Consider the following 19,836-nt stretch of genomic DNA (forward strand, 5'->3'; position numbering starts at 1 on the left):
AATGTAGTGTTTACGTTGTGTGTATCTGAAGATTTGACCTTTTGTTTATGTCATATGTGTAGGAGCGCGAGATGGAGATGCGTAGACAGGCTTTGGAGGAGGAGCGAAGACGAAGGGAGGACCTGGAGAAACGGCTGCAAGAAGAGACTAACAGGAGGCAGAAGCTTGTTGAGAGAGAAGTTAAACTGCGGGAAAAACAAAGATCACAGGTACAAACACTGGGGTAAGGTGAAGGTGTCAAACTTAATTAAACAGAGCTATTACTTTCTATGCTGTTTCAACATTTAAAGCTAGAGTTGGTAGTCCTGGAGAGCTAGGAAGATTTGAAAGTAGCACCTCCTCTAGGTTCCACCCCTTACCCCCCTACCCCGTCAGTGCTCCATCCAAAGCCACGCCCCACAAACATGAACGCGCATCTGACTGTGGGACTCAGCGGGGCAGAGGAGCGCCGACTAAAGGCCCCCTGACACAAGCATGTCTTTGATTTGCGCAGTAGCACACACGTCGTCGTGATGATCCAACTCGCTGTGAGTTGTCTAAAAAGGTCATTATTGGTCATGTTTACATTGTCATGGCTTGGTAAAACAGTTGTGTGTTCTTTCGTTCTTGTGTGCAGCTGTTAAAATATGTTTATAACAGTTTTAACTTCTTGTTATAATTGTTCAGATGAGCTGCGCTCTGCTTCAATCCGCTAACGTCACCACTTGCTCTGTTCACTTCTTCTTTGCTCCAGTTGACAAGCTGCACAAGCTATGACAATGTAAACATGACAAATAATTACCTTCTTAGACAGCTCAAAATGCAGCTTGTTAGGCACGCGCGCGAATGGCTGAAGCTGGGGCGGACCTCTGTGATTCAAGAAGTGATTACAGCCATTTTCCACGGCCAATTTGCAGAGAAAGTGATTAATCCGACATGGCACAATCCAGTGGAAGTGGTAGTTTCGGCTGTATTCCCTCTGCCATTGTACCGAAGTGAACTTCTTCGGTGAAACAAGATGAGTGTGCATATGCAGAGGAGAGAGGGACAGAGGGGGCGTTGAGCCTGGTGACGCGACCAGAAAGAACTAGACATGAAGGCATCTGATTGGTTATTTGAGAGCGCCCCACGGGGCTTATACTGGTCGGAGTTTTATCAATTCTACAGCTGCTACAGACGTCTGATTTTTTTCGTTCCTTTTTCTGAATACATAATGTATTGATGACTGTTAGGATAGATGGACCATTTCACCCAATACAACAAAAAGTGTTTCTGAACAGAGTTACCTACCCTAGCTTGAACACACACCTGATAATTAGACTAATGTTTAGGCTGATGTTTAGATGCCAAGTCATGTCAATCAATCAATCAATTTTTTTTTTATATAGCGCCAAATCACAACAAACAGTTGCCCCAAGGCGCTTTATATTGTAAGGCAAGGCCATACAATAATGATGTAAAACCCCAACGGTCAAAACGACCCCCTGTGAGCAAGCACTTGGCTACAGTGGGAAGGAAAAACTCCCTTTTAACAGGAAGAAACCTCCAGCAGAACCAGGCTCAGGGAGGGGCAGTCTTCTGCTGGGACTGGTTGGGGCTGAGGGAGAGAACCAGGAAAAAGACATGCTGTGGAGGGGAGCAGAGATCGATCACTAATGATTAAATGCAGAGTGGTGCATACAGAGCAAAAAGAGAAAGAAACAGTGCATCATGGGAACCCCCCCAGCAGTCTACGTCTATAGCAGCATAACTAAGGGATGGTTCAGGGTCACCTGATCCAGCCCTAACTATAAGCTTTAGCAAAAAGGAAAGTTTTAAGCCTAATCTTAAAAGTAGAGAGGGTGTCTGTCTCCCTGATCTGAATTGGGAGCTGGTTCCACAGGAGAGCAGCCTGAAAGCTGAAGGCTCTGCTCCCATTCTACTCTTACAAACCCTAGGAACTACAAGTAAGCCTGCAGTCTGAGAGCGAAGCGCTCTATTGGGGTGATATGGTACTACGAGTCCCAAGATAAGATGGGACCTGATTATTCAAAACCTTATAAGTAAGAGAAGAATTTTAAATTCTATTCTAGAATTAACAGGAAGCCAATGAAGAGAGGCCAATATGGGTGAGATATGCTCTCTCCTTCTAGCCCGTCAGCACTCTAGCTGCAGCATTTTGAATTAACGAGGCTTTTTTAGGGAACTTTTAGGACAACTGATAATAATGAATTACAATAGTCCCAGCCTAGAGGAAATAAATGCATGAATTAGTTGTTCAGCATCACTCTGAGACAAGCCCTTTTTTTTTCTGATTTTAGAGATATTGCGTAAATGCAAAAAAACAGTCCTACATATTTGTTTATCATGCGCTTTGAATGACATAAGGACTGATCAAAAATGACGCCAAGTTTCTCACAGTTACTAGAGGTCAGGGTAATGCCATCCAGAGTAAGGGATCTGGTTAGACACCATGTTTTCTAAGATTTGGTGGGGCCAAGTACATAACGTTCAGTTTATCTGAGTTTAAAATCAGGAAATTAGAGGTCATCCATGTCTTTATGTCTGTAAGACAATCCTGCAGTTTAGGCTATTTGGTGTGTGTTCGTCTGGCTTCATGGATAGAATAAAGCTGGGTATCATCTGGCGTAACAAGAAAATTTAAGCAATACCGTCTAATAATACTGCCTCAGTGAAGCATATATAAAGTGATAAAAATTGGTCCTAGCAATCAGAACCTTGTGGACTCCATAATTACTTAGTCTGTGGAAGGAAGATTCCCCATTTACATGAACAAAGTGTAATCTCTTAGGACAAATATGATTCAAAGCCACCGCAGCGCATTGACTTTAATACCTATGGCATGCTAGTCTTGTAATAAAATTTTAGGGTCAACAGTATCAAAAGCAGCACTGAGGTCTAACAGAACAAGCACGAGATGCGTTCCACTGTCCGAGGCCATAAGAAGATTCATTTGTAAACCTTCATAATGCTGTTTCTGTACTATGATGAATTCTAAAACCTGACTGAAACTCTTCAAATAGACCATTCCTCTGCAGATGACAGTTAGCTGTTTTTACAACTACCCTTTCAAGAATTTTTGAGGAGAAAAGGAAGGTTGGAGATTGGCCCTATAATTTAGCTAGATAGCTGGGTCAAGTGTAGGCTTTTTAAGTAATGGTTGATTACTGCACCTTCAAAGCACTGTGGTACATAGCCAACTAACAAAGATAGATTGATCATATTACGATCGAAGCATTAAATAATGGTGAGGGCTTCCTTGAGCAGCCTGGTAGGAATGGGGTCTAATACACATGTTGATGGTTTGGATGAAGTAGTAACTAATGAAAATAACTCAGACAGGACCAGAACAATCGGAGAGAAAGAGTCTAACCAACTACCGCATCACTGAAAGAAGCCCAAAGATAACGATACGTCTTTGGGATGGTTATGAGTAATTTTGTCTCTAATAGTTAAAATTTTGTTGCAAAGAAAGTCAAGGAACTCAATTACTAGTTAAAGTTAATGGAATACCTCAGCTCATAGAAGCTCTGACTCTTTGTCAGCCCTGGCGTACAGTGCTGAAAAGAAACCTGGGGTTGTTCTTATTTTCTTCAATTAGTGATGAGTAGAAAGATGTCCTAGCTTTCAGGAGGGGCTTTTTATAGGGCACAGATCGTTTTCCAGGCTAAGGTGAAGATCTTCTAAATTAGTGAGACGCCATTTCCTCTCCAACTTACGGTTATCTGCCTGTAAGCTACGATTTGAGAGTTATACCAGGGGAGTCAGACACTTCTGATTGAAGCTCTCTTTTTCAGAGTGCGACAGCATCCAAAGCTGTCTTCAATGAGGATGTTCACACACCTATTGACGCAGTACTCTATCTCCCTTACGAGGGTTAAGGTATCTATGCTGCACTGTGTGTTATATGGCATAATACCGAGAACATAAAGAAGGGATCATATCCTCTAAACCTAGTCTACAGCGCTTTCTGACCAAGAACTTCTAGTGTAATGAAACTTACTTGCCTACTGCCCCCCCCCCATCGGGATAGTCTCAGAGTAAATCGTAAACTGTATTAAAACACCTGCATCAGACAGAAGGGACAGGCTTCAGGGAATACTTGTTAACGTCTTCTAATTTCCATACAATAAAGTCACGAACACGATCTAAGCTATGATTAAAGGGGTGGGTGGGACTCATTTACTTTTTGAGCAACGCCATAGAGTCTAATAATAGATTAAATGCAGTGTTGAAGGCTGGTCATTTCTCAGCATCTGTGTGGATGTTAAAATCGCCCACTATAATTATCTTATATGAGCTAAGCACTAAGTCAGACAAAAGGTCTGAAAATTCACAGAGGAAACTCACAGTAACGACCAGGTGGACGATAGATAATAACAAATAAAACTGGTTTTTTTTCGGACTTCCATTTGGATGGACAAGACTAATAGACAAGCTTTCAAATGAATTAAAGCTCTGTCTGGGTTTTTGATTAATATAAGCTGGAATGGAAGATTGCTGCTAATCACCGCCCCGGCCCGTGCTACGAGCATTCGGACAGTTAGTGTGACTCGGGGGTGTTGACTCAGTGTAAACTAAACATATTCCATCCTGCTTAACCAGGTTTCTGTTAGGCAGGAATATATCAATATGTTGATCAATTATATATCATTTACCAACAGGGACATTAGAAGAGAGAGACCGAATGTTTAATAGACCACATTTAACTGTTTTAGTCTGTGGTGCCGTGAAGGTGCTATATATTTTTCTTTTTGAATTTTTATGCTTTAATAGATTTTTGCTGGTTATTGGTAGTCTGGGAGCAGGCACCGTCTCTACGGGGATGGGGTAATGAGGGGAGGCAGGGGGAGTGAAGCTGCAGAGAGGTGTGGTAAGACTACCAACGTCTGCTTCCTGGTCCCAACCCTGGATAGTCACGGTTTGGAGGATTTAAGAAAATAGCCAGATTTCTAGAAATGAGAGCTGCGTCCATCCAAAGTGGATGGATGCCGTCTCTCCTAACAAGACCAGGTTTTCCCCAGAAGCTTTGCCAATTATCTATGAAGCCCACCTCATTTTTTGGACACCACTCAGACAGCCAGCAATTCAAGGAGAACATGCGGCTAAACATGTCACTCCCGGTCTGATTGGGGAGGGGCCCAGAGAAACTACAGAGTCCGACATTGTTTTTGCAAAGTTACACACCGATTTAATGTTAATTTTAGTGACCTCCGATTGGCGTAACCGGGTGTCATTACTGCCGACGTGAATTACAATCTTACCAAATTTACGCTTAGCCTTAACCCAGCAGTTTTCAAATTTCCTTCAATGTCGCCTGCTCTGGCCCCCGGAAGACAATTGACTATGGTTGCTGGTGTCGCTAACTTCACATTTCTCAAAACAGAGTCGCCAATAACCAGAGTTTGATCCTCGGCGGGTGTGTCGTCGAGTGGGGAAAAACGGTTAGAAATGTGAACGGGTTGGCGGTGTACACGGGGCTTCTGTTTAGGGCTACGCTTCCTCCTCACAGTCACCCAGTCAGCCTGCTTTCCCGGCTGCTCGGGATCTGCCAGGGGGGAACTAACGGCGGCTAAGCTACCTTGGTCCGCACCGACTACAGGGGCCTGGCTAGCTGTAGAATTTTCCACGGTGCGGAGCCGAGTCTCCAATTCGCCCAGCCTGGCCTCCAAAGCTACGAATAAGCTACACTTATTACAAGTACCATTACTGCTAAAGGAGGCCGAGGAATAACTAAACATTTCACACCCAGAGCAGAAAAGTGCAGGAGAGACAGGAGAAGCCGCCATGCTAAATCGGCTAAGAGCTAGTAGCTACGCTAAGCTAGCGGATTCCTAAAAACACGCAAAGTGAATAATGTGTAAATAATTTCGAGGTGATTCAGCAGAAGGAGTGCTTTAGTTAAGGCACGTAAAGATTACACTGGGAAACAAATCGTAATCTAGATAACTAGATCAATCTAACTGCGCAGATTAACAGCTAACAGATACAGAAAAAACACCGCTGTGCTCCGGAACAGGAAGTGATACAATACCGCAGTGAGAGCCAACCACCAGTAGAGGCAAGCAAGCATGTGAGACAGAAATGTATAAAGAGGGCTAAATGTGACAATATTAAAAAAAATAAAATAAAATTCATAATGGGCTATGGCATTTTGGCTATGTGGTGAGATTCTCTAGTTATGATCTAGCACTCAGGTGTCTTACAGGCTTCTTGTCTGTATTCCATATACAGTAGCTTTTTTTTGTTTTGTTGTTTTTTTTTTGCAGAAAAGCATTGTGAAGGTGCCCAAAAATGCTTCATCCCAGTACCTCAGCTCAGCGGATTCTGAAAAGAAAAATCAGTCCTCATAAACAGCAACAATAAACAATAAACAGCTAATGACTAGGTTAGAAAGTATGATGATAAAAAAGCACTCACCCTCAGCAGGAACGTAGTGTCTGTCTAATCTGCCATTACAGATGAGGGTTTTTTGTTTTGTTTTGTTTGTCTTATATTGTGGAATATTTTGAGTGACAATTCAGCTGTCTGCCTGCAAAAAATGGCAACATCTAAACTTTTTCTTCCATCAGGCTGAAAGTTTTGTTCTGTCTGATTGGTTGCCTGAAGTGGCACTGCAGTAACATCACAGTGCTCTTCTAATAAGTTTAGTGAATTTTGAGCATCTGCACAAAAAACATGAAGCACTCTGAAATAAAACTTTGGGTGTGGCACATTTTCTCAGGGTGACTACATAGACCAGCATATGCTCCGTTCTCATTTAGAGCAATTAAAAAAAGATGCTGGCATTCAGAAAAAAGCAGTATATGGACATGGGGCCTCAGTATTGTGGACTGCAGCGGTTAGAGAAGGTGAAGGACATGCCCATATTTCACCTGGCTGTAGTATACAGATAGATATTTTTGATAGGTGAGAATGAACCTTGCCTTGGTGAACGCTATCCAGCAGCCAAGGTGGTTCTGTAGTTTGGTGGATGCAGTGACTCACATCACCAGTACGTGCTCTCAGGCCTGACCTGGTAAATGTGCATGTGAATGAGTGGATTTAACATCAATCTGGATCAATCAATTGTCCGAGGCCTTAATTAAAATTGCTATCACTGATTAATTGCAGTTATATGCCTTATGATATGAGATTGAGAGAAGATGAGACAGAAACCATTATTAGCTCTTGATGGTGTTTAGAAGCTATAAAGCAGCTAATCAAAGGCCAAGCAAAGTGAGAATTCTGGAACAGGCAGATTGTTTTGCATGCCAGTTAAAAAAGTGCGCTAGTATTAGTTTTGATCTCACCTTGGTACATCCAGCTGCGTGTGGCTGCAGGTGGAACCACATAGTGCCCCCCAGTGCTGAAAGCTGATATTACAGTTGATAACCACAAACATTCTTGGTAGCTTCGTCCCTTGATAGGGACGAAATCACTATCAAGTCATTCTCAAGTCATCAATCTGCAAGTCCCAAGTCAAGTCTCAAGTCAGCTTGCAAACAATTGGTGGTCATTATGACTTGGGACTTGCTGATTCATGACTTGAGAGTGACTTGATGATGACATCGTCCCACCTCTGGATATAACCACTCTTTGACCAAAGGAGCATGCACCATTTATGCTACATCTGTCATTTCATGTTAATGGTTTGTGCACAGTCGCGGCTCCTGACACGCTACCACCCTGTAAGGAAAGATGACTTTGATCTTCACGGCCACATTGAGGCAGCTGGACACAACCCAGCTGCCTGCTTCCATCTAGCCCTCACTGATAAAACCTGTCGTGGCTTCCTGGTCAAGATGGGTGGAAAGATCAAGACGTGGAAGAAACGATGGTTTGTTTTTGACCAGAATCGCCGGACTTTGACATATTATGCAGGTGAGATAACACTGAAGCTAAACTGTGATATGTTGGATGCTGTGAATGAGTCATGTTTATGTTCTGTGTTGAAGACAAACATGAAACCAAGATGAAAGGAGTCATTTACTTCCAAGCCATAGAGGAGGTGTACTATGACCATTTAAAGAATGCACACAAGGTGAGTTGACTGATATGAAGGCATAAGTTGATTTATATATATATATATATATATATATATATATATATATATATATATATATATATATATATATATATTATATATATATATATATATATATATATATATAGTAATTCAGTTACATTTGTTCCGCAAATCTGATTGGTTAATCGTCTGAGATTTCCGACCATAAAATATCAATTTGACGGTGGCAGAATATTCGACCGTTTCACATTTGATGTATTACTCCGCGTCCTGACCACTTTGCTACACAGATGTCAATAATGGTGCTGGAGTGATGACACTGTTGCTATGGTAAGCTTCGCCGACGGAATTACTTACAGAAAAATAAACTGTGCAGATGATGGAATTGGATTAGAATGGCAATAACCCCCTTGTGTCTGATGATTTGCAGAGATTAATGCTGGATTACATATTGCTGGCTCCGCTAATGCGTCAGCGGTAAAACTTTGCGACAGTAAAATCCAGCATTAATGTCCGCAAACCATCAGACACAACAGGGTTATTCCCTACATATATATATATATATATATGTATGTATGTATGTATGCAACACAACTGTCTCACTGTTCAAATCCATGTTTTTCTTCTTCCATTTGTCCTCCTCCATCTCTTTTTGTCCCCTCTCCTCATTCACTTCTCCATCCTAGAGCCCCAACCCATCGCTGACCTTCAGTGTGAAGACCCATGATCGCGTTTACTACATGGTGGCGCCATCTCCTGAGGCCATGCGGATCTGGATGGATGTTATTGTTACAGGAGCTGAGGGACACATGCATTTCATGGTGTAACTTCTACCAGCAGCTGGAGGTCCTTTGTCACATGAAAAATTTACAGTCATCTGCAGGTACAAGTACAAGAGCAGGCCCATGTTTACTATCAAAATGGGTCTTCAGTCAGCAAAATCAACTTACCACTTTCATCATCAAGCTATTTCTTCATTTTTACTTGAGTGAGTGAATCATCGGTACATCCAGGCAATAATGTTTCACTTACATTTTGTTTTTACTGACAAAGCTTTGAACAAAAGAATATATTGAACACTACATTTTCAATGAAAGGTATCGGAAGGACAATGCGTAACCTGCGCCTGCACATTTAGAGCATTTAGGACATTTAGAAAATGTGTTTTTCACACTGCAGTGATGTCATCATGACAAATGATGAGCTGATTGATATGATCGTTTGATCACCTCGTTTGCCCTATTGGTTGTGGAGATATCATGGGAAATATGTTTTTCAGATAACATGACATCTCACACCACGCAGCTCACACCATTTGATTTCAAATGGTTTAGTGACTAATATAAGCTTTACATCATCTCTCCAGCCCTACTGGTTGTGGAGATATCGTGGAAAAATGTGTTTTTATGACTATAGTTTTGCCAATGTTGACCTTCGCTGCAAACATTAATCCAAAAAAATAACATCACCCGAGAAATATTCTTAGCAATTTTGATGAAAGCCTGTTAACCCTTTTCCAAGTTATTGTGTACACACACACACACACACACACACACACACACACACACACACACACACACACACACACACACACACACACAGGCAATTACAATACCCTGCTGGCAACCAGCGCATAGGTTGTTTGCACTTGCATGAAGTCTAAATTTGTAGCAAACACAGAGTTTGATTTACTCCATCACAAATTGACAGTTCAGCCTAATTATGAACAAACTTATCATGAGGGAACTGTTTTGTTTACTACTGCACTTTCAATAAGGGAACAATGACTTTAAGGCCTTTTTCAGCAGTGTTTTGAACTTTATTTGTGAAAATGCCCCGAATCGAGGAATTCCACAGATTCAGTCATGGGTGGGGGTGTTTGTGTTGGCGAGAAAGACGGTGTGAAAAAGTTGGATAACAAATCAAGAATCCATGGAATTGGCACTGGCTTGAATTTAAAGTCATCCTCATGAACTGAAAGATAAAAGAAACGGGAAAAGCGAACTGCATCATGTGCCCTCAAGAAACATGGTAGGAATTTTTCTCTCCCTAGAAAATAAACATTGTGCTGTTCAAACAGGATTTCAGACAATACTATGTGACTTTTTATTAATGTCGACTTGCTATCATTAAAAAAAAGACTAGCTTTGAATGGATTTACAGTAATTCACACAATTATATAAGTGACTTTTTTATTTATCAAGACTTTGTTTCATTGGAAAAAAAAGACACTGTGGCTTTGAATGGATTTACAGGAATTCCCACAAGAATTTGTGACTTTTTTATTTTAAGGTATGTTATTGATATTGTTTCATGATTTTCAAAATATTCTACAAGCTTTAGCTGTAGTTTTTGAAATGCTTTAACAGTCTTCATGAATTTCATGTACTTTAATTGTTATGAGTTAATGCATAATTTGGTTTACAATTAAAAGGAAAATCATTCCAGGTCGTACTTCCACGTCATATTCTGTTATTTCAACATAATCATTAACAGTTCCAATGAAAGGCTGAATCTACGATCATTTAAATATTTTAAATTATATGTATCATTAGATACAAAATTAATTTGGTTTCTGGGGCCCTACGGGGGCTGGGCTCCTTGGGGGCTGCACCCCCTGACCCACTGCAAATTTTCCTCGGATTTCACAATTTACATTTCACAGTAATGTATATGTCCACGTATTTGTTAGTTATGTTTATGTGTTTTAAACAGTATAATGAGGTGATATTTCTATAATAATAATTCTGATAATAATAATAATAATAATAATAATAATAATAATAATTCAACTTACACAAGTTCAGGTTTACTATGTCACTCAGGATGATCAGAATTTGGGTTTTTGTTTTGTTTGTTTTTGCCTTTGAATTCATGCTAAAGCAACCATAACTGAGCTTGAGACTGCTGATCAGCCAAAAAAAGCAATTAAAAAAACAAATAAATAAATAAACTGATCAAGTAATCCAAAGATATCTACTTAATAATTATTCAAAAATCTTTTTTTTCATTGTATTAACAAGTTAATCCATATTAATATTATCATAATGATGTGTGTTCTAACAGTCACCAGACGCCGCTCACTGGTCGAACACGCTGTTTTTAATTAACTGTTGTCAGCCACAGTTTGTGTCACTCAACTGTGTCACACAACCTCATTCACGACCTTTCAAAGGACCCGTAAGCCAAAAAACACCGCATCACTCCCCAGACCAAGAAACGGGTCACAACCCCCGACCTACAATCCAGAGCAAACAGTCCCAGTTACCAAAAGCAAGGGAAGAGAGCAACAAGCAAGTGACCCACAACACTCCAATCCAACCTTTTAGTAGCTATAGTCAGTATAATAATACATGACTGTAGAAATCCAGGTTCTCAGAGAATTCTGCTCTGTCTTAATCAAAATATTCAATTTGAACCACTTCTGTTACTGCCAAAAAAAAAAGTCATGTCAGCCTTTGTTTGCATATGCAAATTTAATTTGTAACTACAAACCCTTTCTGCAGTCTTAACTTATTCTTAACATGTTTATGTTGCAAATTTTCTACATTGGTGCATAAACTCACTAATTAGTACCTACATTCATTGATCCAGATGGCACTATGTTTCACCTTCCACTGTGCAGCGAACTTTTTAAATTGTTTATTCACACAAATATGAACAATACAGGTTAAACAGAACAATGGCTCGAAGTGTGCATACATAACAAAGAAATGCATTAAAATGAAGAGCTTACATAACAGGGATACATAAAAGACAGATTAGAAGTTAAATTCTCTTAATATTTTTGTTTTTAAAGCTTTTTTGTTAGTGCAATGTTTTAAGGTCTCCAAATAAGATTTAAAATAAGCCAGAAAAAAACGGGTGTTTGATTTAAAAAAAAAAAGTTGCTGGTGTGTATATGAAATTTGGCTCAAATAATAATGAGGTTGATCAGATATGTTTTTTTTAGCAGGGGTTTCATCATTAAAGTATCCAAATCACACAAATTCCACTTTAAATTGAAGATGAATGTCTGTGCAGTGATCTCCATCACTCGACAGGGGCTGCAGAAGACGTCATCATTATGCGCAACAGTCATATTTTCTGTGTCGTATCATGGAATTTTTCCACCAGCAGAGGGCCTTGATGTGGGGTTGTTATTGCTCTGGAATGATGTAATGCTGTAAAATGGTCAGTGCATGAGCAGCTGCATTTGAAAAGAACAGGACAAATAAATAATAAATAAAGAAATAAAGCTATATTTACTCCTGGTTATGTATCAAATATGTGCATTTGTAAGCACTTACATATCAAATGTAGGACTTGCCTTTTTGGAAACAAAGGGATGATTTGATTGTTTTATTGGGAATATGCTAGCAAATCCATGCATTTATTGTGTGGTGTTTGCCTGAACAGTTGGGCTGCATGCTGTGATGAAATATTGCTTCAGCACTTAGAGACCAGCTGTGGGTCCAAAAGCAGCAGGGCTCACTGTTCCTCGTCTGACGGTTTTTGTTAAAGACAGCAAAAAGTAGTTCAGCCTGCGACGCAGAGATGATGTTATCTTCTGAAAGAAGACATCCGACAGGCCCACGTGTCATCTGCTACCAGACTCAAGCCTTGAAACCAAAGAAAAACTACCACTTTTATATATATTTTGAATACATTTAATGTTTTGTATTTTGTGTATGAATAATGGGCACTGTAGTCAATACTATGCTGAAGATTTTTTTATAACTGGCATGTGTCGTGTTTTAATACAAATAATAAATTTTGAAGTGACTGATGTTTAAATGCTGTGTGTTTGTGTCATTTAACTTACAAATAATTAAAGTAATAACTTACATGGATCTTTTGTAAGCAGTTCCAACTCAGCCCTTGCTGAGTACACGCAATGAGACTTTTACTGTCAGACTAAAGCCCCTTTCACACCAGGCCAACATAGAGTTGTGGAATGAGGCGTAATGACTACGCTGAGCTTATGCAGCCCTATGTGGCAATATGCTGAGGGACGCAAAGGGGTCCTCGAAATGCAAAGTTTTAAACGTTTAATTTTTCGCGGACATTTGGCGTAGAACACCGGGTCCAGTGCTCTACGCAAGTCTACAGAAAACTCTGCTACTGTATGCAAGTCTTCATAACACTGTGCTACTGTACACCAAGCCTCCGCAATTATAGGCTACTGCACTCCAGTCCGGCAAAAAATCGTTTTATGTTTTTATCAGTACATACCTGCACTGGTAGATTTTATTCAGCCCGTTGGACTCTGGTGAACTTTGCTGGCAGTGAAGCTTCAAATCCATAGAAGAAGAAGAGACGGATCAAACCACAGAAGATGAAGAGGCGGGCCAAAGCTTCCCCCATGCCTGCAACATACGCAGTCATATTTGTCTAATAGATTACAATTTGTTCATGTAAATGGGGAATCTTCTTCACAGACTAAAGTTAATTATGGAGTTCCACAAGGTTCTGTGCTAGGACCAATTTTATTCACTTTATACATGCTTCCCTTAGGCAGTATTATTAGACGGTATTGCTTAAATTTTCATTGTTACTCAGATGATACCCAGCTTTATCTATCCATGAAGCCAGAGGACACACACCAATTAGCTAAACTGCAGGATTGTCTTACAGACATAAAGACATGGATGACCTCTAATTTCCTGCTTTTAAACTCAGATAAAACTGAAGTTATTGTACTTGGCCCCACAAATCTTAGAAACATGGTGTCTAACCAGATCCTTACTCTGGATGGCATTACCCTGACTTCTAGTAATACTGTGAGAAATCTTGGAGTCATTTTTGATCAGGATATGTCATTCAAAGCGCATATTAAACAAATATGTAGGACTGCTTTTTTGCATTTACGCAATATCTCTAAAATCAGAAAGGTCTTGTCTCAGAGTGATGCTGAAAAACTAATTCATGCATTTATTTCCTCTAGGCTGGACTATTGTAATTCATTATTATCAGGTTGTCCTAAAAGTTCCCTAAAAAGCCTTCAGTTATTCAAAATGCTGCAGCTAGAGTACTGACGGGGACTAGAAGGAGAGAGAATATCTCACCCATATTGGCCTCTCTTCATTGGCTTCCTGTTAATTCTAGAATAGAATTTAAAATTCTTCTTCTTACTTATAAGGTTTTGAATAATCAGGTCCCATCTTATCTTAGGGACCTCGTAGTACCATATCACCCCAATAGAGCGCTTCGCTCTCAGACTGCAGGCTTACTTGTAGTTCCTAGGGTTTGTAAGAGTAGAATGGGAGGCAGAGCCTTCAGCTTTCAGGCTCCTCTCGTGTGGAACCAGCTCCCAATTCAGATCAGGGAGACAGACACCCTCTCTACTTTTAAGATTAGGCTTAAAACTTTCCTTTTTGCTAAAGCTTATAGTTAGGGCTGGATCAGGTGACCCTAAACCATCCCTTAGTTATGCTGCTATAGACGTAGACTGCTGGGGGGTTCCCATGATGCACTGTTTCTTTCTCTTTTTGCTCTGTATGCACCACTCTGCATTTAATCATTAGTGATCGATCTCTGCTCCCCTCCACAGCATGTCTTTTTCCTGGTTCTCTCCCTCAGCCCCAACCAGTCCCAGCAGAAGACTGCCCCTCCCTGAGCCTGGTTCTGCTGGAGGTTTCTTCCTGTTAAAAGGGAGTTTTTCCTTCCCACTGTAGCCAAGTGCTTGCTCACAGGGGGTCGTTTTGACCGTTGGGGTTTTACATAATTATTGTATGGCCTTGCCTTACAATATAAAGCGCCTTGGGGCAACTGTTTGTTGTGATTTGGCGCTATATAAAAAAATTGATTGATTGATTGATTGATTGATTGATTCCTGTGTAATATATGCAACACAATGCAACTCTACGTAGGCCCGGTGTGAAAGGGGCTTAACTGAAGTGTGCAAAATGTGATTTGCTTCATCCGCTACAAGTTTAATTAAGTTGAACCAACTGAATTAAAATGTTTTTATGTTATTAGGCAGGAAAATCGTTTAAGTGTGACCTAAGGTAAATAGTTTTGCTGTTGCACATGTTGATGTTTGGGTTGACAGGAGTAAACAATTCTGCTCCAACCAGGAAATTGATGTCTTTGATTTTCAGTTAAATACCGTGGTAAAAGGTCCGTTCCAACATGTGAAAAGGTAAAAACCACAAGGTATTAGGTTTCACACTCCAAGAGCAGGAGAAATAGTTCCCATCTGACCCATCAAACGGTTCAGCATCCAGTGTGATGCACATACAAAAAAACCTGGGGGATAATGCCGACCTAAAGAGCTAATGGAATCATGAGGTCACATGATAGATGTGTTTTGTAGGAGAATGAACACCCATGCTTCAAGGGTCCTGGTGCTTCCTGTCTTACTAAATGGTTCTGAGACTTGGACACTAACCAGTGACCTAACAGTGATTGGATGTTTGGTACCAGGTCTCATTGGAGAATCCTTGGGTACCAATGACTTTGTGTCAAACAAACAATTGTTAATGGAGAGAGATCTGACATAGAAGGTGTGACATGCTTCCCTGGGAATGATCCTCAGTTTTTGGGGACCTCTGCAACTGGAACTACTTTGTGCTGCTTATGGTTGCAAAAGCCAGTGCAGTATAGCAACCAGATTGTGTGGGATTACCTTTCACAAGTAAGACTGAACAATAATTTTGTTTATTTTACCATTTGTAATATTATGTCATCGTAACAAACAATACTTACGTGTAACGCTATTACAGCAGGAACTGGTACTCTCTCTCATTAGCTGTGTTTCCATCCAACTGGTATTGCAACTCTTAAGCGAATTGTCGTTAATGTGGAAAAAGAAAGATAGCATTTGTGTGCATTTCTATCCACTTGTCATGCGCTTTTGTGCAAAACAGTTCTTTTTCAAGGGTTTTAGCTCCCCAGCCCCAGTTGCAAAACTAACAAGGTGTCGGTGTGGGCCGCTGAAGAGGAGGTACTGCTGGCCCACCACCAGAGGGCGCCCTGCCTGAAGTGCGGGCTTCAGGCACGAGAGGGCGCATCCGCCCCAGAAGCAACCGGGAGTGGCAGCTGTCATTCATCATCAACGCCAGCTGTCACTCATCAACCACCACCACCATATAAGCCGGGCAGCATCTCCACCTCACTGCCGAGATATCGACTACCCGAAGGTAATACTCTCAGCCGTGTTTGTGCCGAACGCACGTTGTTTTTCTCTCGCATTTCTGACTGTTTGCAGGTGTTCGCTCGCTACTTACAGCTGAGTTTGTGGATGGTGGAGAAGTGAACGGATTTCACTTCTCACTCCGAACTGCAATAAAGTGAGACTGACCTTGCATAACTGTGAACTTGTGATTGAGGTGGAGGTGTTATTCCCACCTGACTACAGAGAGAACATTTTTGTTGACTGTTTGCTGGGTATGTGTACACACACCCACCGTTAACTGTTTCTGCCTCCTGCCAGCAGTACCAGATCTGACAGCTGGAGACGGTGGCCACCTGGGGACTCAGGACGTGGCGACTCCGGCGTACTTCAGATCCGTTGGCAGTGGAAATCGTGTGGGACCCGACTCTTCTCTGGACAGACGTCTTCTATCCTCGAGCCTGCCCACACGTCACCTCTGTATATTGACTGATATCAAATTCTGTGATTGTCTGTATTTCGTTGTGCACATTCACAACATTAAATTGTTACCTTTTGGCTCATCTATTGACCGTTGTTTTACGCCCCCTGTTGTGGGTCCGTGTCACTACACTTTCCCAACACAAGGTAGTTTAAGACCCTGGAATGACCTGGAACTTTTCCTGGCCTTGAAAAAAATGTTCATCTTTGTAACAAAACTTGGTGAGCGAAGCAGAAGAAATTAAAGTGATGTCCCCCGTGTGTGTATGTTTGTGTGTGTGAGAGAGAAACAGAGAGAGAGAGAGATAGAGAAATAAATTCAAATGAACAATCCAGACTTGTTTCTTTACTAAATTATAAAATTAATTCATTTATACATTTATCTATATGCCATACAATATGTCTTTGTTAAAGAGCATAAGACAAAGTCTTTCAGCATGAAAGTATGTATTTTTATGTGTGACAGCATCCTGTATCATAACTGAATCTCTGCTGTTTCCAACAAACCCAACTGTGGGAAAATCGGATAAAAATTCGGGGAGGTACGGATTATTGTAGTTGGGGATGCACTTTCCGTGGTAAAAATGCACTGGGGGCGCAATAGGGACCCATCCAAGATGGCGGCTGCATTGATATGTTAGCTCCAACAGGAAGTGGCAGTCCATGAGGCGTCTATGTATATAATGTTTATGGTCAAAAGGCCTCACCCCCCACTCCCCCCCAACAGCTAAAGGATACTCTGGCCACTTGGACCAGAGAGCAAGTTTTAGCTGACTGGACAGAGCGTCTGCCTCCCATGCTGGAGATCATGAGTTTGTGTCCCAAGGAGAGCGAGTGGGAGATGTCACAACAGAAACACAAGGCAGAGCAAGCCGCTACACACTGATGCGTGGCACTGGCACAAGCCCCCAGACCTGACCTGTTCCGAGTGACCCAAGAAAATCCACTTCAATGTTAAGAACAACTTCCCTCACATCCCATTTAAGGCTCAGAGCGTTAACGAGAGATTTCAACAAGCTGCTAGCTTTGTTAATCGACAGTGATGATTCTGATGAACAGCATGAAACTCTGTCTTATTCCTGGAAGCATCGGGTCTGACCAAATTAAATCCAAACAAAAACTGATGTGGATGATTTTTACATTTTTTATATATATAATTTTACTGGTTTTCAAGTAAATGAAAAAACAACATTAGACATTGAGATGCCTGTGGGGAGGGTGTTCTGGAGGTGGGGCTCAAAATCTGATGCAGACAGTGTTTTTTTTTTTCTGCTGAATATATGAGCACTATATTTATTGTGATTTATGATCCAAATGTAAATAGAACAAAAGCTTTGCTGAAGTTTTGCTTTACAGGTTGTTGCACCAATAAGAAGCATGAACACAAGCCACCTGTACTAACACGTCATGATTTTAAATGGTCCTACCTATTAAACTTTCCTGTACTGAATAAGATTAAAAATTTAAATTTAATTGCCACTGTGTCAGCCTCACTGTGAGGTTAGCTGTTGCTAAACTGCTTATATTGTAGCATGTTTCTAATATTGTGACTCCTCTATATATTTAAATATGAAACAGTCCAACACATCATCCCTGCCACGTGTTTGCTGCTGTAACATGCTTCACTGCATAGTGCACGTGTCTATTTTTCTGCCCACTGAGTGCATAAATGCACAGAAACATCTTTGAAACAACAGTTTGTGTTTAATTCAATAAGTTAATGCTCTATTAACAGATGTACACTGTGAGAGTGCTCATTAAGGACACATGTATTTAAAGTCTGCCTCCTCTTCACACACACAGCTTCTCACTGGTTGACCTAGTAGAGTTGGCATGGAAACACAGAATGAATCATGCTAAATTAGGTTCTAAAGAGGCATTGTTTCTCCGGAGGCCAATGCAGACACAAACACTCACAGACTGTACAGGCGGCCTCGGTGCATTATGGGTGTTGTCATGTCTGACACACTGCATTTGGGGCGAAGTCGTTCCCACAAGGACAAAAGTGCAACTATGTGCACATCAACGTGATACACTGGGAGAGTTTGTGCTGCGCAGCTGGACAAATCTAAGTTTACTGCAAAAGCTAATAAGAACCAAAACAACACTTCTGGGAAATGGCAAAAATCAGCATTCCAGAAATCCGTCATCGGGAATTCTGTTTATAAAATAAAGTTGTAGTTCACATGTAGGCCATGGGAGTCCAGAAACTGTAGCTGAAAATTAAGTTGGGTTTGTTTTTAGACAGGCTAGCAAACCAACAAATAAAAAAAATTAATAAAATAAATAAAAACACTTGTGTTGGAGTAATTTGAGGGTACTCTTTCCAAAAATAAAGTTTTCTATAGTGTAAAATTACAAGTTATCTGCTTATCAATCAAAGTTTAATTAACTGATAATGAGTAGGGGAAAATGCTATCTATCCTGAAGTACTTTACAGACTGATGATTTAAATTATTTTTCAGGGGGTTTTTTTTCTTCTTCTTCTTCTTCTTCTTTTACACAAACAAGCAAACAAACAAAAATAAAAAACGCTTGTGTTGGAGTAATCTGAGGATATTCTTTACAAAAATAAAGAGTTATCTGCCTATCAAAGTTTAATTAACTCATAATGAGTAGGGGGAAAATGCTATCTATCCTGAAGTACTTTACAGGCTGATGATTTAGATTATTTTTCAGGTAGTGTTTTTTCCTTCTTCTTCTTCTTCTTCCTCCTCTTCTTCTTCTTTTTCTCCCTTCTTATTTTTGTCCCGCTTCTTCTTCTTCTCCTCCTCCTTCTTCTTCTCTTTTTTAGACAGACAAGCAAAACAACAAATAAATAATAAATTTTAAAAAAAATTAAACACTTGTGTTGGAGTAATTTGAGGGTGCTCTTTCCAAAACATAAAGAGTTATCTGCCTATCAATCAGAGTTTAATTAACTCATAATGAGTAGGGGGGGGAAATGCTATCTAGCCTGAAGTACTTTACAGGCTGATGATTTAGATTATTTTTCAGGTAGTTTTCTTCTTCTTCTCCCTCTTCTTCTTCTTCTTCGCCTCCTCCTTCTTCGTCTCCTTCTTTAGACAGGCAAGCAAAACAACAAATAAATAATAAATTTAAAAAAATGAAATACTTGTGTTGGAGTAATTTGAGGGTGCTCTTTCCAAAAAATAAAGAGTTATTTGCCTATCAGTCAAAGTTTAATTAACTCATAATGAGTCGGGGGGAATGCTATCTAACCTGAAGTACTTTACAGGCTGATGATTTAGATTATTTTTCCAGGTAGTGTTTT

The 19,836-nt window shown here is 40.4% G+C and overlaps 1 protein-coding gene across 1 annotated transcript in view; it reads left to right on the forward strand.

Annotated features, from left to right (window-relative positions):
- Window positions 1–10,119, forward strand: part of phldb2a (pleckstrin homology-like domain, family B, member 2a) — a 67,166-nt gene extending 57,047 nt beyond the window's left edge. Inside the window, exons 14-17 of the mRNA XM_034178473.1 lie at window positions 63–209; window positions 7,623–7,842; window positions 7,917–8,002; window positions 8,674–10,119. Coding sequence (XP_034034364.1) covers window positions 63–209; window positions 7,623–7,842; window positions 7,917–8,002; window positions 8,674–8,814 — 594 coding nt within the window. The 3' untranslated portion in view covers window positions 8,815–10,119. The remainder of the gene's footprint in view (window positions 1–62; window positions 210–7,622; window positions 7,843–7,916; window positions 8,003–8,673) is intronic.
- Window positions 10,120–19,836: the final 9,717 nt, after the last annotated feature.

This window comes from Thalassophryne amazonica, chromosome 9 (genome assembly GCF_902500255.1).
Source record: "Thalassophryne amazonica chromosome 9, fThaAma1.1, whole genome shotgun sequence".
Taxonomy (NCBI): domain Eukaryota; kingdom Metazoa; phylum Chordata; class Actinopteri; order Batrachoidiformes; family Batrachoididae; genus Thalassophryne; species Thalassophryne amazonica.